The sequence below is a fragment of the Leptopilina boulardi genome, unplaced genomic scaffold, assembly GCF_019393585.1.
Source record: "Leptopilina boulardi isolate dan_hultmark-lab unplaced genomic scaffold, ZJU_Lbou_2.1 LbouV2_258, whole genome shotgun sequence".
NCBI classification, from domain to species: Eukaryota; Metazoa; Arthropoda; class Insecta; order Hymenoptera; family Figitidae; genus Leptopilina; species Leptopilina boulardi.
This window is the reverse complement of record NW_026137816.1, coordinates 536,933-559,515: the sequence shown is the minus strand read 5'-3', so window position 1 is coordinate 559,515 and position 22,583 is coordinate 536,933. Positions and strand designations below refer to the sequence as shown.

At 25.5% G+C, this 22,583-nt stretch overlaps 1 protein-coding gene across 50 annotated transcripts; it reads right to left on the bottom strand.

Annotated features, from left to right (window-relative positions):
* Nucleotides 1-858: 858 nt before the first annotated feature.
* LOC127280914 (uncharacterized) lies at nucleotides 859-22,255 on the bottom strand. Of its 50 annotated transcripts, XM_051304263.1 has the most exons (37): nucleotides 22,042-22,249; nucleotides 21,737-21,926; nucleotides 21,466-21,644; nucleotides 21,210-21,305; nucleotides 20,996-21,102; nucleotides 20,795-20,924; nucleotides 20,437-20,593; nucleotides 20,230-20,356; nucleotides 20,001-20,150; nucleotides 19,708-19,843; nucleotides 19,457-19,564; nucleotides 19,219-19,374; nucleotides 19,033-19,137; nucleotides 18,709-18,882; nucleotides 18,451-18,555; nucleotides 7,158-7,313; nucleotides 6,972-7,076; nucleotides 6,648-6,821; nucleotides 6,390-6,494; nucleotides 6,189-6,314; nucleotides 6,003-6,107; nucleotides 5,679-5,852; nucleotides 5,421-5,525; nucleotides 5,220-5,345; nucleotides 5,034-5,138; nucleotides 4,710-4,883; nucleotides 4,452-4,556; nucleotides 4,251-4,376; nucleotides 4,065-4,169; nucleotides 3,778-3,957; nucleotides 3,530-3,691; nucleotides 2,976-3,408; nucleotides 1,648-2,675; nucleotides 1,460-1,564; nucleotides 1,235-1,375; nucleotides 1,014-1,148; nucleotides 859-934 (listed from the first exon to the last, which is right to left on the bottom strand). In XM_051304263.1, the coding sequence occupies exons 2-37, from the start codon at nucleotides 21,837-21,839 to the stop codon at nucleotides 881-883; spliced, it is 5,862 nt and encodes a 1,953-aa protein (XP_051160220.1). In that variant the 5' UTR covers nucleotides 21,840-21,926; nucleotides 22,042-22,249; the 3' UTR covers nucleotides 859-880. The 50 variants fall into 50 exon arrangements, with proteins under 50 accessions (XP_051160220.1, XP_051160216.1, XP_051160219.1 ...); XM_051304259.1 differs by lacking the exon at nucleotides 18,451-18,555 and adding an exon at nucleotides 17,483-17,587 and having other exon boundaries at nucleotides 1,648-3,408; nucleotides 22,042-22,253; XM_051304262.1 differs by lacking the exons at nucleotides 7,158-7,313; nucleotides 18,451-18,555 and adding exons at nucleotides 17,282-17,407; nucleotides 17,483-17,587 and having other exon boundaries at nucleotides 1,648-3,408; nucleotides 22,042-22,251.
* Nucleotides 22,256-22,583: the final 328 nt, after the last annotated feature.

Here is a 22,583-nt window from a genome sequence, read left to right as displayed (position 1 = left end):
TGTTAACCAGAATTCTAGTTGAATTAACTAGAATTTTTGTTAAAATAACCAGAATTCTGGTTAATCTAACCAGAATCAAAATGTTAAACTTACCCTAACCAGAATTCTGGTTATTCTAACTAGAATTCTGGTTATTCTAACTAAATTTTTTTTCAGTGCACGGTTGCTATAGTAACTGTAACCATGGCAACAACACGAGTGTACGACGGACTGACACCAAAGCGAAACCTTAAGACTTTTAAAGCTCTAAAAAGATTAAAAAAACTAATAAATGCTAGTACTAAAAAAAAATCGGATATGTAACTACAAAATAGTGTCTGATTTGGCATGGAATACCTCATAAATGATAAAGGATCTAGGAAAGACAATTTATAAATTAGATTATAAATTAAAAACAATTTTTAATATTAACAACTTTCTTTATTAATTAAAAATAAATAATCCTAATTTATTATCAATATAATTATTAAATATTTTTATAAATAATTGTAATATTTTTCTTTAAAATGCAAATGGTTACCATTGCAGTGCTAACCATGTCAGTACATTCGTTGTGACATATTTATAGGTAAAATAAATAAAAGTAGTTAACAATATATTTTGAAACTAGTAAAGATCCTATATTGATTTAGTATAGTGAACACAAGTGTTTTAATAAATTAACCTTCTTCGTAGCTAAAAAAAATAACCTTGACTATTTAATTATATTGAAATATATTATTAATTAAAAATTGGTTTAATTTTACAAACTTTTTTTTTTAATAAATAAAATAATACATATTTGCATATAAGTATAATAATATTACAATGAGAAATTACGCAAATATAAATTTCTAAATATAATTTTTAAAATAGTTTTTTTTTCTTAAATTTCTATATATTAATTTTTTCCCTTAGATTGATTTTGATGGATACAAGTATTATTATAACAAATCTGAAAAAAATGTTATATTTTAGATATTTCAATATAATAATTAATTTAAAACGAGAAGAAAATTAAAAGGAAAACTTACTCCATTATTACCGCATGGAAAACCATTTGGCGCATTATAATTCAAATACATATGACTATATAACTCTTTGGGCATAAAATCGTATTTAACCATCTTCGTTGTCTTGCAATGTAAAACACAATCAGTCGTCGAGATCTAAAAAAGAAAATGCATTAATTACATAATATCTGAATACATAAAAACATACATATAAAAGATTTAAATTATTCAAATATACACACTTTAGAAGCACTAGTAGCTCCAATTTCTATACATGCTAGATTATCCAACATCAATTTTCCTTCCTCAGTTAACAATGGTTTTTTATTTAGATCCACCGGACTTTCTCGATCATCATTGACACACAGACCGTCTTGGCAATACTAAAATTAATTAATAAATATAATATTTTTAAATAATACTATGTTACGGAAATAGGAGTTTAGATAAATTAAGAATTGTCTTACCATTCCTTTAGTGCATGGAAAACCATTTGGAGCATTCATTGTAAGATTTGTTGTCAAATTATTTGGTAACTTATAGCAACTCATATCACATAAGGTTGGATAAATCTAAAGACGTAAATAAGTTAATTAACATCAATAATCTTCAAAAATAGAAGAAATTTTAAAGCATTAATTAGTTTAATACTGACTTTTAAAGCACCTGAAGCACCAGCTTTCTGACAATCTTCATGAGCTAGTTTATCAAATGAATATAGTTTTGGATTATCAGGCATAATGTTTCTATCATCAATGTCGGTTGTACTTTGAACTGGTACTTCAACAACAGGTGTTGTTACTTCAACAACAGGAGTAGTTATTTCAACTATAGGAGTCGTAACTTCAACAAAAGGAGTAGTAATGTTTTCAGCAGATTCAACATTATTGATAATTGTAATGCTATCGGGAGTTGTTTTACCATCTAAAGGAGCAACTAAACCATCCGAGGAGGAAGTAGAATCAGTAGAATTTTGAATGTTATCGGGATTAGAAACATGAATTGTGGAATTATTAGAATCAACTAAATTATGAAAGGTTGTATTTGAATTCAAGTCAGTGGTGTTATCACATCCATCTTCAGAAAAATCTGCTTCGCAAGTCTCATTCTCTAACATTTTAATTATGTCTTCTAAACTTTTGGAGCTTAATTTATTGTCATTCTCTATCGCTTTATTTAGCTCATCTAAACTATTGGAGCTTGATTCATTGTCATTCTCTAACGCTTTAATTAGGTCATCCAAACCACTAGCATCAAAAATTGGACTGTCATTATTATTATTGTCATCAATCAGGCTATCATCGTTAGAAATTGACTTTGGAGTTGTTACATCCACCTTAGGAGTAGTTATGTTTTCATTAGGAGATTTAACATCATGAAAACCTGTGTTGCTATCAGGAGTTATTATATTATGAATTGTGGACGTATTAGTACCATCCAAATTATTGGAGCTTAATTCATTGTCCTCACATATTGGTAATTCATCGTCAGACGTATCTGCTTTGCATTTGTCATTCTCTAACGCTTTAATTAGGTCATCCAAACCACTAGCATCAAAAATTGGACTGTCATTATTATTATTGTCATCAATCAGACTATCATCGTTAGAAATTGACTTTGGAGTTGTTACATCCACCTTAGGAGTAGTTATGTTTTCATTAGGAGATTTAACATCATGAAAACCTGTGTTGCTATCAGGATTTATTATATTATGAATTGTGGACGTATTAGTACCATCCAAATTATTGGAGCTTAATTCATTGTCCTCACATATTGGTAATTCATCGTCAGACGTATCTGCTTTGCATTTGTCATTCTCTAACGCTTTAATTAGGTCATCCAAACCACTTGCATCAAAAATTGGACTGTCATTATTATTATTGTCATCAATCAGACTATCATCGTTAGAAATTGACTTTGGAGTTGTTACATCCACCTTAGGAGTAGTTATGTTTTCATTAGGAGATTTAACATCATGAAAACCTGTGTTGCTATCAGGAGTTATTATATTATGAATTGTGGACGTATTAGTACCATCCAAATTATTGGAGCTTAATTCATTGTCCTCACATATTGGTAATTCATCGTCAGACGTATCTGCTTTGCATTTGTCATTCTCTAACGCTTTAATTAGGTCATCCAAACCACTAGCATCAAAAATTGGACTGTCATTATTATTTTTGTCATCATCAATCTGACTATCATCGTTAGCAATTGACTTTGGAGTTGTTACATCCACCTCAGGAGTAGTTATCTTATCATTTAAAGGTTTAACATCAGTAAAATTTGTTAAACTCTGAGGAGTTGTTGTATCATTTGGAAGACCAACAGAATTTTCCTCGGGTAAGGGAAAATCAGTAGAGCTTGGATTGGTATCAGTAATTGTCATATTCACACATTTTCCATCTTGACAGTACTAAAATACACAAAACATTCTGTTTAATAGCGTATTTAGAGAGATGTTCTTAATTTCTAGAAATTTATTGAATAAGAATTCTTATAAATTGTGTGAATTGAAAAGTTAAAAATTTTCTTACCCCATTCTCCTGGCATGGAAATCCATCTTGTGCTGTTACTTTTTTGTAAATGTCACTTGTATCATAAATATTTTCCTTTATAGATGAAGAATCATATGGGTTGGTATCAATATTGTTGTCCATTTCAATTTCGCAAATTAAGATACATTCCTTAATAGTTTTCTAAAGTACAGACAAATAAAATAATTTTAAACATCATTTGAAATGCGAAAAAATTAAATATTTAATTTGCTAATTTGAATACTAACATTTGAAAATTTTAACATTCCAGCTTCTTTACATTGTTCATCAGCAGATTTAAATTTATTAGGCATAATAGAAGAAGTATTATTAGAATCAGTAACATCAGGTACCGACTTATCGGTTATTTCTTCAACAACAGGAGTAGTTACTTTAACCACATTAATACACTTTCCGTAATGACAGTACTTAAAAAATTTAATATTAATCATCATTATTTTCGGAATATTTAATCAGAGAGTTTGAAAACAATTAAATAGAAAGTTTATGTATTGTAATTTAAAATATTTCTTACTCCGTCATTACCGCACGATGTTCCATAATAAGCGTCTATAATATTATAGTATGTGAATCCTTCTTTCGGAAACTTGCACTTTACTTGGCAGTTTTCAAAATAGGCCTAAAACAATAATTAAAATAGAAATAAATATTTAAATTTGTATCATTACTATAATTTTCATAAGAAATTGTTTAAACTAACATTGGTAACATTTTCTATTCCCATTTCTATGCACTGCTCTTCTGCGGTTTTATTAAATTTAGGCAGTTCAGAAAGTGATTGTGTTGTATTCAACGTTGCTTCAACACACTCTCCTCTCAAACAGTACTGAAAATTAAATATTTTTCGTTAAAGAACATTTTAATTTCTAAAAATTTTAATTGATATTCATGAACTTCTTACTTTTCCTATGTAACAAGGCGTTCCTTCAAGTGCTGGCATATTTGTATAAATTATATATCCTGTTTCCTTCAAACAGTTTATGCTTTGGCAAATGTCTGGATTCACCTTAAATAAACCACATTTTTTTAAATTTTATACATTTTTAATAATTTATAAATCATTCAGTTTTAGATTGATATCAAGATAATTAGATTTTTGTTTTTTCTTATCTTTTATAAAGATATCTTTATTTAAATGTCTGCATATTTTAAAACTTACATCTACTGCTCGGATATATCCTTTTTTTTGACATAGTTCGTCTGCTGTTATATATTTATCAGGCATAGTATAAGTATTATCATGATTAATACTGTCAGGTATTGAGTCATCAGGAACAACAATATCAGTTACTTCACTGTTATTCATACCAATACACTTTCCGTTATGGCAATACTTGAAAATTGTTAATAACAAATTAAAATTAAGTATTAAATCATAATTCTCATTTAATAGTAATCATCATTATTTTTGAAATTTTTAATCAGAGACATTGAAAACTATTAAATAGAAAATTTTTAAATTGTAAATTAAAATATTTCTTACTCCATCATTACTGCACAAAGTTCCATAATGAGCGTCTATAAACATAGAGTATGTGAATCCTTCTTTCGGAAACTTGCACTTTACTTGGCAGTTTTCAAAATAGGCCTAAAACAATAATTAAAATAGAAATAAATATTTAAATTTGTATCATTACTATAATTTTCATAAGAAATTGTTTAAACTAACATTGGTAACATTTTCTATTCCCATTTCTATGCACTGCTCTTCTGCGGTTTTATTAAATTTAGGCAGTTCAGAAAGTGATTGTGTTGTATTCAACGTTGCTTCAACACACTCTCCTCTCAAACAGTACTGAAAATTAAATATTTTTCGTTAAAGAACATTTTAATTTCTAAAAATTTTAATTGATATTCATGAACTTCTTACTTTTCCTATGTAACAAGGCGTTCCTTCAAGTGCTGGCATATTTGTATAAATTATATATCCTGTTTCCTTCAAACAGTTTATGCTTTGGCAAATGTCTGGATTCACCTTAAATAAACCACATTTTTTTAAATTTTATACATTTTTAATAATTTATAAATCATTCAGTTTTAGATTGATATCAAGATAATTAGATTTTTGTTTTTTCTTATCTTTTATAAAGATATCTTTATTTAAATGTCTGCATATTTTAAAACTTACATCTACTGCTCGGATATATCCTTTTTTTTGACATAGTTCGTCTGCTGTTATATATTTATCAGGCATAGTATAAGTATTATCATGATTAATACTGTCAGGTATTGAGTCATCAGGAACAACAATATCAGTTACTTCACTGTTATTCATACCAATACACTTTCCGTTATGGCAATACTTGAAAATTGTTAATAACAAATTAAAATTAAGTATTAAATCATAATTCTCATTTAATAGTAATCATCATTATTTTTGAAATTTTTAATCAGAGACATTGAAAACTATTAAATAGAAAATTTTTAAATTGTAAATTAAAATATTTCTTACTCCATCATTACTGCACAAAGTTCCATAATGAGCGTCTATAAACATAGAGTATGTGAATCCTTCTTTCGGAAACTTGCACTTTACTTGGCAGTTTTCAAAATAGGCCTAAAACAATAATTAAAATAGAAATAAATATTTAAATTTGTATCATTACTATAATTTTCATAAGAAATTGTTTAAACTAACATTGGTAACATTTTCTATTCCCATTTCTATGCACTGCTCTTCTGCGGTTTTATTAAATTTAGGCAGTTCAGAAAGTGATTGTGTTGTATTCAACGTTGCTTCAACACACTCTCCTCTCAAACAGTACTGAAAATTAAATATTTTTCCTTAAAGAACATTTTAATTTCTAAAAATTTTAATTGATATTCATGAACTTCTTACTTTTCCTATGTAACAAGGCGTTCCTTCAAGTGCTGGCATATTTGTATAAATTATATATCCTGTTTCCTTCAAACAGTTTATGCTTTGGCAAATGTCTGGATTCACCTTAAATAAACCACATTTTTTTAAATTTTATACATTTTTAATAATTTATAAATCATTCAGTTTTAGATTGATATCAAGATAATTAGATTTTTATTTTTTCTTATCTTTTATAAAGATATCTTTATTTAAATGTCTGCATATTTTAAAACTTACATCTACTGCTCGGATATATCCTTTTTTTTGACATAGTTCGTCTGCTGTTATATATTTATCAGGCATAGTATAAGTATTATCATGATTAATACTGTCAGGTATTGAGTCATCAGGAACAACAATATCAGTTACTTCACTGTTATTCATACCAATACACTTTCCCTTATGGCAATACTTGAAAATTGTTAATAACAAATTAAAATTAAGTATTAAATCATAATTCTCATTTAATAGTAATCATCATTATTTTTGAAATTTTTAATCAGAGACATTGAAAACTATTAAATAGAAAATTTTTAAATTGTAAATTAAAATATTTCTTACTCCATCATTACTGCACAAAGTTCCATAATGAGCGTCTATAAACATAGAGTATGTGAATCCTTCTTTCGGAAACTTGCACTTTACTTGGCAGTTTTCAAAATAGGCCTAAAACAATAATTAAAATAGAAATAAATATTTAAATTTGTATCATTACTATAATTTTCATAAGAAATTGTTTAAACTAACATTGGTAACATTTTCTATTCCCATTTCTATGCACTGCTCTGTTGCAGATTTATTAAATGTAGGATGTTGAGAAAGTGATGGAAATAATTCTTTTGAATGTTTATTATTTTCAGTTGTGTTGAAATTTACTTTAACACACTCTCCTCTCAGACAATACTGAAATTTATATATTTTTCATTAAAGAACATGAAATATTTTAATAACTTAAAATATTAATAGATAATCATAAATTTTTTACTTTTCCTATGTAACAAGGCGTTCCTTCAAGTGCTGCAATAGAAGAAAATGCTGTAGCCCCCGGCTCAACCCTCTTACATTGTATGGTTTTGCAAGAGACTGGATTCACCTTAAATAAAATAAAATTATTTAAATCATATAGATTTTTATTAATTTATAAATCATTCAGTTTCGTATTGATATCAAGATAATTAGATTTTTATTTATATTCTTAAAGATATTGTGGTATCTGCGCATTTTTTTAAAACTTACATCATATGCTCGGAGATATCCTTGTCTTTGACATTGTTCGTCTATTGTCATAAATTTACCAGGCAAAATTCTTAACATTTGTTCATTAGTTTCATTAACCAATGGATTATTACGAATGCATTTAGGAGCCTCGCTTCTAAATTTAAAAATATTTTCATTTTTATTAATTAATAAAATTATTCATACATTTTTTTATTGCATTAAAATAAACGAATTGAAAAGTTTATCAAATTTTAAATAGTGTCATAAAAACGTTTTTTTTTATTTTTTAAAATAAATAAATAATAACTAACCTGAGATAGTTAGACATAATTTTTTTAGAACACGTGGAAAAGTAATATTGTTTTTCGTCAATTGTGGTATAGCTCATAATGTAGCCATCATAAAAAGAACAGTGCTTCGCTGTTGAATCATCTTTCTCACCGTCATGAGGAGCTCCGAATCTTATAAAATAAAACAATAATATATAAAATATTAATATTATAATTTTTGAATATTTAATCTAAAACAATTCATACTTACAAATGACCTAATTCATGTGAAGCTGTATTTATTCCAGAAAAGGCAGTATTATCCAAAATAATCGCTGTAGAAGCTATTTTTTGTTCATAAGTGTTATTAACACAAGTACTTCCCAAAAATGCCCTACCTTGAAATTTTGTTACCTCGTCAGTAAATTTAATATGTAAAAAAAGCATATATTATATCAATTTAAAGAAGATATAATACCTGCAGTGCCCGAATTGAATAATGGATCTGCACCTAATAATACAGCAATATCGTAATCCTTTCCCAATTTGAATTGATCTTGATTGTACATAAATTTACCAAATTCGTCCAGTTTTTTTGAATATACTCTAAATGGATCATTTCCTAAAGGTTGATCCTTTAAATTTAAAAGAAATACATTAGAATTTGTTGAAAAAATAATGATCTTATAAGATCACATAAAAAACCTATGCACTTTTTTTTGAATCATCATCAAATCTAATTAATTTAATTGGATTTTTGAGTTAAATAACTTTTAATCTAATTCTAGATGATTTTCATGAGTTCTATTAATTATAAATTCGTATAAGAAAAATACCTGACACAATACAATTCCTGCAATGTTAAGACGAACTGACGGATTTTGTAATTCTCTAAAATCGAGATCCACTCCATTCCAAAGAGTTAGTGTATAAATTACAGTTTTTTCAATATCATAATCAAAGTGTCTAAAAAAAAATTTGTTTTAATATAAATGACTATTTCTATATCATAATTAAAAATAATGTCAAAAACTTACCGAAAAAGTGTTTTATCAACATAGACTAAAATTTCTGGATACACGGTGCTTAAATTTGATACATTGATTGGTTCATTATCAACTTGATCATAATTAATAACGCTATTCTAAAAGAAAAATTTATTTTTAAAATATAAATTTTATATTTTTTAATATAAAAATAATGTGCTTAACGAATTTTGTTTGATATTAAAGAAATAGTTACAGTACTTACAAATTGTGATTCTCCGTTTTCACTTACTGTCTGAAATACTTCAGATTCGGTTTGATTATTGTAAAAGAATGTAATATTATTTGATTTTCTCATAAACTAAAAGTAATATTGAATTATAAATATAAGATGTAGAAAATATATAAAAACTTTATTATTTATCAAAATTTATACATTATTTATTAAATTATTTAAGTTACATTAATAAATTAAATAAATATATTTAAATAATATATATTTAAAAATATGTTTTTCTTACATCTTCTTGTAGAGTATATACAAATTTATCGTTCACTTTCTTAGCTATCCAAACTTTTGTATTTTTACCAGCAAAATTATCGACAGTTTGTAAAATGAATTCTCTTTCAGTGTTATTAAGAGTAACATGAATTGATATTTCATTAGATCCTTTTTTACGAATGGAATCTTCAATAGATACTAAAAAATTTTTTTAAAAAAATATTTCTTTATTTGTTATATATATGAAAACAAATAAGAAATTTAACAATTCTGAAGAAAATCGTATTTACCTTCTACTGGAGGTGGTTCAATTATTTCTGATGATATTTCATTACCAAAAGTGTATGAGAATGGAGCAATAAATGCACAAAGTAAAATACAGATATAAATCATTTTTTAATACGTAATGATTATTTCTATATAGATGCCGAAATTATTTCATATAAATAGTAATTTTAATAATTTTAAATAATTTTATTCCTGTAAAATAATTTTCTTAATAATAATTTAATATAAACAGAAGTTGATTGTTTAAAAAAAAATTAATTTGTTGGTTTTTAAAGGTATACAATTTTTTCAATTTTTAAACTCTTACCAGGAATAAAATTTTCTTTATGGAACAAATAGAATTCTGTAGGTGCACATATACACACCGCTAGTTTTTAATAATGTTTTCGTAAGTTAAATATTATTATCTACTTTAAATAAAAAAAATAAAAAAGTTTTCGATTTTGCGTCAATTGATTTTAATATAATAGACACATATCACCTTGAATAAAATTATTCTAAATAATTTTAGTGTTTATTTTCCTTTGTTAAATTTATTAAATGTAATTGAGATTATTTTGATAGTGCAACATTTAATTTTTCATTGGATCAGACACTGATAACATCACATTGAATAAATTGATTTTAATAATTTTATAAATGTTTATTTTTCTTAACTTTCGTGTTTAGGTTACGTAAAACTTGGTCAATATATTGAAATTTGAATTTGAAATATTATAATTCTTCGATTAATGTGATGTAACCCGCATGAAAAACGAACTATGGGAAAAAGCTATCAAAAGCTGGCAAAAGATGGGAGAAGATTTTCGCCATTGTTTTTAAGTTTTATCCCATACTTCAAAGAATTGCAAAAAGCTCACAAACCATTGCTTATGAGCCTTTCCCATACTTTTTTTTAATATTATATAACATTGCTAAAATCTTGCCAAAGTATTGCAAAAATATGGGAATAAAATAAAGTCAATTTTTTCTAACTTACTTCTTATTTTTCTCATTTTTTTTCTGAAAATCATTGCAAAACAATGGGAAAAAGATTAAGAAAGAAAAAATTTATTTTTCTCATTTTTTCATCTTTAAAAATTAGATTTTTAAAGTATTGCTAAAACCTGGCAAAAATATACGAACAAAATTAATCAATCTTTCTTGTTATTTTAGCTTTAAAAATCTGATTTTTGAAGTATTGCAAAAATATGGGAAAAAGATTTTGAAAGGAAAAATCAATTTTCCTCTATTTTTCAACTTTAAAAATTAAATTTTTAAAGTATTGCAAAAATATGGGAAAAAGATTTTGAAAGAAAAAATCAATTTTCCTCTATTTTTCAACTTTAAAAATTGGATTTTTAAAGTATTGCAAAAATATGGGAAAAAGATTTTGAAAGGAAAAATCAATTTTCCTCTATTTTTCAACTTTGAAAATTTGATTTTAAAAGTATTTTCCTCTATTTTTCAATTTTAAAAATTTAAGTTTTAAAGTATTGCAAAAATATGGGAAAAAGATTTTGAAAGAAAAAATCAATTTTCCTCTATTTTTCAACTTTAAAAATTAAATTTTTAAAGTATTGCAAAAATATGGGATAAAGATTTTGAAAGAAAAAATCAATTTTCCTCTATTTTTCAACTTTGAAAATTTGATTTTTAAAGTATTGCAAAAATATGGGAAAAAGATTTTGAAAGGAAAAATCAATTTTCCCATATTTTTGCAATACTTTAAAACTCAAATTTTTAAAATTGAAAAATAGAGGAAAATACTTTAAAAATCAAATTTTTAAAATTGTAAATTAGAGGAAAATTGATTTTTTCTTTTCAAACTTTTTCCCATATTTTTGCAATACTTTAAAAATCAAATTTTTAAAGTTGAAAATTAGAGGAAATTTATTTTTTCTTTCAAAATCTTTTTCCCATATTTTTGCAATACTTTAAAAATCAAAATTTTAAAGCTGAAAAATCGAGAAAGATTGATTTTTTCTTTCCAATCTTTTTCCCATGATTTCGCAATACTTTAAAAAACAAAGTTTTAAAGTTTAAAAAATAAGGAAAATTGATTTTTTCACTACCAATCTTTTTCCCATATTTTTGCAATACTTTAAAAATCAAATTTTTAAAGTTGAAAAATAGAGGAAAATTGATTTTTTCTTTCAAAATCTTTTTCCCATATTTTTGCAATACTTTAAAAATCAAATTTTCAAAGTTGAAAAATAGAGGAAAATTGATTTTTTCTTTCAAAATCTTATTCCCATATTTTTGCAATACTTCAAAAATCAGATTTTTAAAGCTAAAATAACAAGAAAAATTGATTAATTTTGATCGTATATTTTTGCCAGGTTTTAGCAATACTTTAAAAATCTAATTTTTAAAGATGAAAAAATGAGAAAAATAAATTTTTTCTTTCTTAATCTTTTTCCCATTGTTTTGCAATGATTTTCAGAAAAAAAAATGAGAAAAATAAGAAGTAAGTTAGAAAAAATTGACTTTATTTTATTCCCATATTTTTGCAATACTTTGGCAAGATTTTAGCAATGTTATATGATATTAAAAAAAAGTATGGGAAAGGCTCATAAGCAATGGTTTGTGAGCTTTTTGCAATTCTTTGAAGTATGGGATAAAACTTAAAAACAATGGCGAAAATCTTCTCCCATCTTTTGCCAGCTTTTGATAGCTTTTTCCCATAGTTCGTTTTTCACGCAGGAACTAATATATTAAATGAGATTTGGAAAGAATTTTTATATTCACTCAAATGTATAAAACAATATTCGTTGTTTTTAACTTAAATAAAAAAAATTTTCTTTTAAATTATGCAGAACTTTAAAAGTTATCAACAATTCTGAGTTTGTAATAAAATTTTTAATACCCAGAGATAAAAGAAAACAGTAAAATTATATAATTTTTTTAAACAAATTTTTAAATTGTAGAAAAAAATATATATCAATAATGTAAATTTTGAATATATTTTTTTTTGATGATAATAAACCAGGAATTATTAATTATAATTTAGTTTTAGAACAATAATGAGAATTTTAGGTCTAAGGAGATTTATTTCATGCAAAATTTATATCATAATAGAATTATATGACCTTATAAAAATTTATAATTAAAGTATAATGGTGAATTTAAGGAATTTTTTATGTAAATTAAGAAAACAAGAAAAATACTTGTTTATACTTGTGACGCAAAATACGTTATCGATCTCAAACAATAAACGCAACTGTTTTATTTTAATTTTATGTTTATTGTAGTGTCGTAAGATAAATTTTTCTATTATGATGAAATGGAAATTTATATATTCAGTTCCAAATATTATTTTTTAATATTAGGGTCATTCCATTTGATTTCACCTATAGTCGCTGCGGCCTATTTTTTGAAAAATTTGATATTTAATAATAATGACTTTCTATATATGTACAGTTCATTTTTGACATTATTTTATGAAATTTTTTTTATTTACGAAGGAATTTAGTTTTCAAGTTGAGTTGCACGGAAAATAGGTTAGTTTGACAGCTTTGAAAATTTAATAAAAAAGAACAGAAATAGTTTAGTTAGTAAATTTTTTTTTATTGATATTTGTTTATAATCTTACCAAAATGTAGAAAGAGATTTTCTTAATAGAAAAACTTAGGTTTAAGTATTGATATACTTAAAATTTTTGAATTTATACCATTTATGTCTACAATAATTTTTTGTAATCCCCTGTGGAAAAAGCCACGATCTTGCCCTTAAGAGTTCGGGGCCCCCGGCGGGGGCCCATGAGGGCTGATCCATATGGCGAATGGATCGCCCTTATGATCGATTAGCAAAATTTTCTAAGTCCAAAATTCAAATATTTTTTCGTCAACAAAAAATGAATGTTTCCAATGATTCAGAACAACGAAAAACTTGTTTTTAATAAAAATATATTTACACTTTTTTGAAAATAACACTCACACTTATGGCAAAATAGATAAGGGCCATCGTAGGGGCCCGCATGGATCGCCCTCATGATCGAATAGCAAAATTTTCTAAGTCCAAAAATGAAATATTTTTTTATCACCAAAAAATTAATGTTTATAATGATTCAGAACAACGAAAAACGCGTTTTTAATACACTGAAAGAAAATTCATACTACTAAGTATTAAACTCATATTAGAGTTTAATATAAATGTTACAATTTAGGGAAAAAGTGCACCTATATTGATTACTATTACAGTTTTTATGAAAATATATAATGAATTTAAGAGTTAGTAAAGCGTTAGACTCATAGTCCGTAGGTCGTAGGTTCGATTCCCCCCATGTGTTAGATTTATTTATTTCTCAGGTTTGCGTTTAATAATTAATTCTATGTATGAATTTATTGAAAAATGAAAATATCCGTTAATAGTATGCATAAATTACATATTTTTTAATTAATTTATTATTACTTTTAATTATATCCGACAGTTAATTAATTAGAACGTTAATTAATAAATTCAATTTGAGTAAGAAATTAATTTAAAATTGAATAATTATTAAATAAATATGTTATTTATTCATAACTTAAGCTTATTTATTATTAATTAACTTTTATTATTAATATTATTGATTAAAAAACATTATGGCAAACTTGAGGGCAAGATGAGGGCAAACGTGAGGGCCAATAAGGGCGCCCTCATCGATGAGCATGTCGTTTCCATGAGGGGCCCCTATGGATCATCCATATGCGCCCCTCATGGCATGAGGGCGATCCATAAGGGCCCCCACTGGGGGCCCACATCACTTTTCCACACGGGATGTTAATATTTATTATTTATTTTAAATGAAAAATTAGCTTTTGCGTCATATTAGATAAATAATTTCCAATAAATTCCATAGGTGTTTACTTTTCCTTGTTTATCTTATTTAGATAAGATCCATCATACGATGGACTTTCATCACAATCATATATAGGTGGACCAGGTGGAAAAGTCTGTTTTTTCCAACTTTTTAATTAATTATTTTCATTTTTAGTCTTTTTCTGAATCCTATGAGGACCAGTGTTGATTTCAGAGAACATGAACATTTTATTATTTTATCTCATGCATAAGTTCTTTGATTTTTAAAACTTAATTTTGAACCAATATTTTTCATTTAATCTAGTAAATTTTCTATTCCAAACTTACGGATAAACTATAAATAGGCATCGTGCACTTCAAAATACAATCATGAGCAGAGACCTAATAAAGAACATACATAAATTACATAATCCTGTCAATAAATGAATACAAATAAATATATTATTTAAATTCATACTTTTAAAGCACCTAAAAATCCACTGTTTTTACAAAGTTGCTCAGCCCATTCAAATTGTTGATTCAAAAGCGAAGCTGTGTTTTGATTTGATACACATTGACCATTTTCACAATGCTAAAAATGTTGATTAATCAGTATTTTATAACTACAAAATAGTGTTTGATTTGGCATGGAATACCTTCTAAATGATAAAGGATCTAGGAAAGACAATTTATAAATTAGATTATAAATTAAAAACAATTTTTAATATTAACAACTTTATTTATTAATTAAAAATAAATAATCCTAATTTATTATCAATATAATTATTAAATATTTTTATAAATAATTGTAATATTTTTCTTTAAAATGCAAATGGTAACAATGGTTACCATTGCAGTGCTAACCATGTCAGTACATTCGTTGTAACATATTTATAGGGAAAATAAAGAATAGTAGTTAACAATATATTTTGAAACTAGTAAAGATCCTATATTGATTTAGTATAGTAAACACAAATGTTTTAATAAATTAACCTTCTTCGTAGTTAAAAAAAATAATCTTGACTATTTAATTACATTGAAATATATTACACAGCCACACAAAAAAAAAAGTTCTGATCTAGGGGTCTGACTATATATTTTCTATGTCTTTTGGGTCGCTGAATCCGAATCCGAGGCCCATTCAACCCCATCACATCAGGTTTTTGAAAAAACCTCAAAAAACCAAAATGGCGGACACTTTTTTGGAAAATTTATCGGATTCGCTTGAAACTCGCTACTCGGGGGTTTTTGGGGTCGCTGATTACGAATTTAAAGTCAGTTTTCAAAAATTCAAAATGGCGGATCCAATATGGCGGACATTTTTTTTGAAAAATTTGCCGGATTTGCTTGAAACTCGCTACTCGGGGGTTTTTGGGGTCTCTGATTACGAATTTGAAGTCAGTTTAAATTTATCATATCAGGATTCGGACATAATCTAAAAAAACCTACAATTTGTGCTATTAAACGCGCGTAATATCTTTAGTTTCAATGTTTATGTTATCACGTCTATTTTACTATATAATGTACCGTCGGCATTTGCGTTACCCAATGTACACCACGTGGAGGTGCCCTGGACGCAGGCACACGCAAGATACAAAGTAAATACGGGTGAATTAAAACACTCAAGTTTTTGATTTCTCAAAAGAACATCTTTATTGGATTCGCCATTTTAAATTTTGTAAATTGGACTTCAAATTCGTAATCAGCGACTTCAAAAACCCTCATGTAACGAGTTTCAAGCGAATCTAATAAAGTTGACAAAAAATCCTGCCATAATGGATCCGCCATTTTGAATTTTTGAAAACTGACTTCAAATTCGTAATCAGAGACCCCAAAAATCCCCGAGTAGCGAGTTTCAAGCAAATCCGGCAAATTTTTCAAAAAAATGTCCGCCATATTGGATCCGCAATTTTGAATTTTTGAAAACTGACTTCAAATTCGTAACCAGCGACCCCAAAAACCCCCGAGTAGCGAGTTTCAAGCGAATCCGATAAATTTTCCAAAAAAGTGTCCGCCATTTTGGTTTTTTCAGGTTTTTTTAAAAACCTGATGTGATGGGGTTGAATGGGCCTCGGATTCGGATTCAGCGACCCAAAAGACATAGAAAATATATAGTCAGACCCCCAGATCAGAACTTTTTTTTTTTTGTGTGGCTGTGTTATTAATTAAAAATTAGTTTAATTTTACAAACTTTTTTTTAATAAATAAAATAGTACATATTCGCCTATAAGTATAATAATATTACAATGAGAAATTACGCAAATTAAGATACATTCCTTAATAGTTTTCTAAAGTACAGACAAATAAAATAATTTTAAACATCATTTGAAATGCGAAAAAATTAAATATTTAATTTGCTAATTTGAATACTAACATTTGAAAATTTTAACATTCCAGCTTCTTAACATTGTCCATCAGCAGATTTAAATTTATTAGGCATAATAGAAGAAGTATTATTAGAATCAGTAACATCAGGTACCGACTTATCGGTTATTTCTTCAACAACAGGAGTAGTTACTTTAACCACATTAATACACTTTCCGTAATGACAGTACTTAAAAAATTTAATATTAATCATCATTATTTTCGGAATATTTAATCAGAGAGTTTGAAAACAATTAAATAGAAAGTTTATGTATTGTAATTTAAAATATTTCTTACTCCGTCATTACCGCACGATGTTCCATAATAAGCGTCTATAATATTATAGTATGTGAATCCTTCTTTCGGAAACTTGCACTTTACTTGGCAGTTTTCAAAATAGGCCTAAAACAATAATTAAAATAGAAATAAATATTTAAATTTGTATCATTACTATAATTTTCATAAGAAATTGTTTAAACTAACATTGGTAACATTTTCTATTCCCATTTCTATGCACTGCTCTTCTGCGGTTTTATTAAATTTAGGCAGTTCAGAAAGTGATTGTGTTGTATTCAACGTTGCTTCAACACACTCTCCTCTCAAACAGTACTGAAAATTAAATATTTTTCGTTAAAGAACATTTTAATTTCTAAAAATTTTAATTGATATTCATGAACTTCTTACTTTTCCTATGTAACAAGGCGTTCCTTCAAGTGCTGGCATATTTGTATAAATTATATATCCTGTTTCCTTCAAACAGTTTATGCTTTGGCAAATGTCTGGATTCACCTTAAATAAACCACATTTTTTTAAATTTTATACATTTTTAATAATTTATAAATCATTCAGTTTTAGATTGATATCAAGATAATTAGATTTTTATTTTTTCTTATCTTTTATAAAGATATCTTTATTTAAATGTCTGCATATTTTAAAACTTACATCTACTGCTCGGATATATCCTTTTTTTGACATAGTTCGTCTGCTGTTATATATTTATCAGGCATAGTATAAGTATTATCATGATTAATACTGTCAGGTATTGAGTCATCAGGAACAACATTATCAGTTACTTCACTGTTATTCATACCAATACACTTTCCGTTATGGCAATACTTGAAAATTGTTAATAACAAATTAAAATTAAGTATTAAATCATAATTCTCATTTAATAGTAATCATCATTATTTTTGAAATTTTTAATCAGAGACATTGAAAACTATTAAATAGAAAATTTTTAAATTGTAAATTAAAATATTTCTTACTCCATCATTACTGCACAAAGTTCCATAATGAGCGTCTATAATATTATAGTATAAGAATCCTTCTTTCGGAAACATGCACCTTACTTTGCAGTTTTCAAAATAGGCCTAAAACGATAATTAAAATAGAAATAAATATTTAAATTTGTATCATTACTATAATTTTCATAAGTAATTGTTTAAACTAACTTTGGCAACATTTTCTATTCCCATTTCTATGCACTGCTCTTCTGCGGTTTTATTAAATTTAGGCAGTTCAGAAAGTGATTGTGTTGTATTCAACTTTGCTTCAACACACTCTCCTCTCAAACAGTACTGAAAATTAAATATTTTTCGTTAAAGAACATTTTAATTTCTAAAAATTTTAATTGATATTCATGAACTTCTTACTTTTCCTATGTAACAAGGCGTTCCTTCAAGTGCTGGCATATTTGTATAAATTATATATCCTGTTTCCTTCAAACAGTTTATGCTTTGGCAAATGTCTGGATTTACCTTAAATAAACCACATTTTTTTAAATTTTATACATTTTTTATAATTTATAAATCATTCAGTTTTAGATTGATATCAAGATAATTAGATTTTTATTTTTTCTTATCTTTTATAAAGATATCTTTATTTAAATGTCTGCATATTTTAAAACTTACATCTACTGCTCGGATATATCCTTTTTTTTGACATAGTTCGTCTGCTGTTATATATTTATCAGGCATAGTATAAGTATTATCATGATTAATACTGTCAGGTATTGAGTCATCAGGAACAACATTATCAGTTACTTCACTGTTATTCATACCAATACACTTTCCGTTATGGCAATACTTGAAAATTGTTAATAACAAATTAAAATTAAGTATTAAATCATAATTCTCATTTAATAGTAATCATCATTATTTTTGAAATTTTTAATCAGAGACATTGAAAACTATTAAATAGAAAATTTTTAAATTGTAAATTAAAATATTTCTTACTCCATCATTACTGCACAAAGTTCCATAATGAGCGTCTATAAACATAGAGTATGTGAATCCTTCTTTCGGAAACTTGCACTTTACTTGGCAGTTTTCAAAATAGGCCTAAAACAATAATTAAAATAGAAATAAATATTTAAATTTGTATCATTACTATAATTTTCATAAGAAATTATTTAAACTAACATTGGTAACATTTTCTATTCCCATTTCTATGCACTGCTCTGTTGCAGATTTATTAAATGTAGGATGTTGAGAAAGTGATGGAAATAATTCTTTTGAATGTTTATTATTTTCAGTTGTGTTGAAATTTACTTTAACACACTCTCCTCTCAGACAATACTGAAATTTATATATTTTTCATTAAAGAACATGAAATATTTTAATAACTTAAAATATTAATAGATAATCATAAATTTTTTACTTTTCCTATGTAACAAGGCGTTCCTTCAAGTGCTGCAATAGAAGAAAATGCTGTAGCCCCCGGCTCAACCCTCTTACATTGTATGGTTTTGCAAGAGACTGGATTCACCTTAAATAAAATAAAATTATTTAAATCATATAGATTTTTATTAATTTATAAATCATTCAGTTTCGTATTGATATCAAGATAATTAGATTTTTATTTATATTCTTAAAGATATTGTGGTATCTGCGCATTTTTTTAAAACTTACATCATATGCTCGGAGATATCCTTGTCTTTGACATTGTTCGTCTATTGTCATAAATTTACCAGGCAAAATTCTTAACATTTGTTCATTAGTTTCATTAACCAATGGATTATTACGAATGCATTTAGGAGCCTCGCTTCTAAATTTAAAAATATTTTCATTTTTATTAATTAATAAAATTATTCATACATTTTTTTATTGCATTAAAATAAACGAATTGAAAAGTTTATCAAATTTTAAATAGTGTCATAAAAACGTTTTTTTTTATTTTTTAAAATAAATAAATAATAACTAACCTGAGATAGTTAGACATAATTTTTTTAGAACACGTGGAAAAGTAATATTGTTTTTCGTCAATTGTGGTATAGCTCATAATGTAGCCATCATAAAAAGAACAGTGCTTCGCTGTTGAATCATCTTTCTCACCGTCATGAGGAGCTCCGAATCTTATAAAATAAAACAATAATATATAAAATATTAATATTATAATTTTTGAATATTTAATCTAAAACAATTCATACTTACAAATGACCTAATTCATGTGAAGCTGTATTTATTCCAGAAAAGGCAGTATTATCCAAAATAATCGCTGTAGAAGCTATTTTTTGTTCATAAGTGTTATTAACACAAGTACTTCCCAAAAATGCCCTACCTTGAAATTTTGTTACCTCGTCAGTAAATTTAATATGTAAAAAAAGCATATATTATATCAATTTAAAGAAGATATAATACCTGCAGTGCCCGAATTGAATAATGGATCTGCACCTAATAATACAGCAATATCGTAATCCTTTCCCAATTTGAATTGATCTTGATTGTACATAAATTTACCAAATTCGTCCAGTTTTTTTGAATATACTCTAAATGGATCATTTCCTAAAGGTTGATCCTTTAAATTTAAAAGAAATACATTAGAATTTGTTGAAAAAATAATGATCTTATAAGATCACATAAAAAACCTATGCACTTTTTTTTGAATCATCATCAAATCTAATTAATTTAATTGGATTTTTGAGTTAAATAACTTTTAATCTAATTCTAGATGATTTTCATGAGTTCTATTAATTATAAATTCGTATAAGAAAAATACCTGACACAATACAATTCCTGCAATGTTAAGACGAACTGACGGATTTTGTAATTCTCTAAAATCGAGATCCACTCCATTCCAAAGAGTTAGTGTATAAATTACAGTTTTTTCAATATCATAATCAAAGTGTCTAAAAAAAAATTTGTTTTAATATAAATGACTATTTCTATATCATAATTAAAAATAATGTCAAAAACTTACCGAAAAAGTGTTTTATCAACATAGACTAAAATTTCTGGATACACGGTGCTTAAATTTGATACATTGATTGGTTCATTATCAACTTGATCATAATTAATAACGCTATTCTAAAAGAAAAATTTATTTTTAAAATATAAATTTTATATTTTTTAATATAAAAATAATGTGCTTAACGAATTTTGTTTGATATTAAAGAAATAGTTACAGTACTTACAAATTGTGATTCTCCGTTTTCACTTACTGTCTGAAATACTTCAGATTCGGTTTGATTATTGTAAAAGAATGTAATATTATTTGATTTTCTCATAAACTAAAAGTAATATTGAATTATAAATATAAGATGTAGAAAATATATAAAAACTTTATTATTTATCAAAATTTATACATTATTTATTAAATTATTTAAGTTACATTAATAAATTAAATAAATATATTTAAATAATATATATTTAAAAATATGTTTTTCTTACATCTTCTTGTAGAGTATATACAAATTTATCGTTCACTTTCTTAGCTATCCAAACTTTTGTATTTTTACCAGCAAAATTATCGACAGTTTGTAAAATGAATTCTCTTTCAGTGTTATTAAGAGTAACATGAATTGATATTTCATTAGATCCTTTTTTACGAATGGAATCTTCAATAGATACTAAAAAATTTTTTTAAAAAAATATTTCTTTATTTGTTATATATATGAAAACAAATAAGAAATTTAACAATTCTGAAGAAAATCGTATTTACCTTCTACTGGAGGTGGTTCAATTATTTCTGATGATATTTCATTACCAAAAGTGTATGAGAATGGAGCAATAAATGCACAAAGTAAAATACAGATATAAATCATTTTTTAATACGTAATGATTATTTCTATATAGATGCCGAAATTATTTCATATAAATAGTAATTTTAATAATTTTAAATAATTTTATTCCTGTAAAATAATTTTCTTAATAATAATTTAATATAAACAGAAGTTGATTGTTTAAAAAAAAATTAATTTGTTGGTTTTTAAAGGTATACAATTTTTTCAATTTTTAAACTCTTACCGGAAATAAAATTTTCTTTATGGAACAAATAGAATTCTGTAGATTATATTTTGAATTTGAAATATTATAATTTTTCGATTAATGTAATGTAAATAATATATTAAATGAGATTTGGAAAGAATTTTTATATTCACTCAAATGTATAAAGCACTATTCGTTGTTTTTAACTTAAATAAAAAAAATTTTCTTTTAAATTATGCAGAACTTTAAAAGTTATCAACAATCCTGAGTTTGTAATAAAATTTTTAATACCCAAAGATAAAAGAAAACAGTAAAATTATATAATTTTTTTAAACAAATTTTTAAATTGTAGAAAAAAATATATATCAATAATGTAAATTTTAAATATATTTTTTTTGATAATAATAAACCAGGAATTATTAATTATAATTTAGTTTTAGAACAATAATGAGAATTTTAGGTCTAAGGAGATTTATTTCATGTAAAATTTATATCATAATAGAATTATATGACCTTATAAAAATTTATAATTAAAGTATAATGATGAATTTAAGGAATTTTTTATGTAAATTAATAAAACA

Coding starts and splice junctions, on each gene's coding strand:
- LOC127280914 (XM_051304259.1), bottom strand. CDS start 21,839: ATGATTTATATCTGTATTTTACTTTGTGCATTTATTGCTCCATTCTCA. Junction 20,151..20,229: donor TCACATGAATTAGGTCATTT/GTAAGTATGAAT, acceptor TTATTTTATAAG/ATTCGGAGCTCCTCATGACG. Junction 1,149..1,234: donor GAGCTACTAGTGCTTCTAAA/GTGTGTATATTT, acceptor TTTCTTTTTTAG/ATCTCGACGACTGATTGTGT.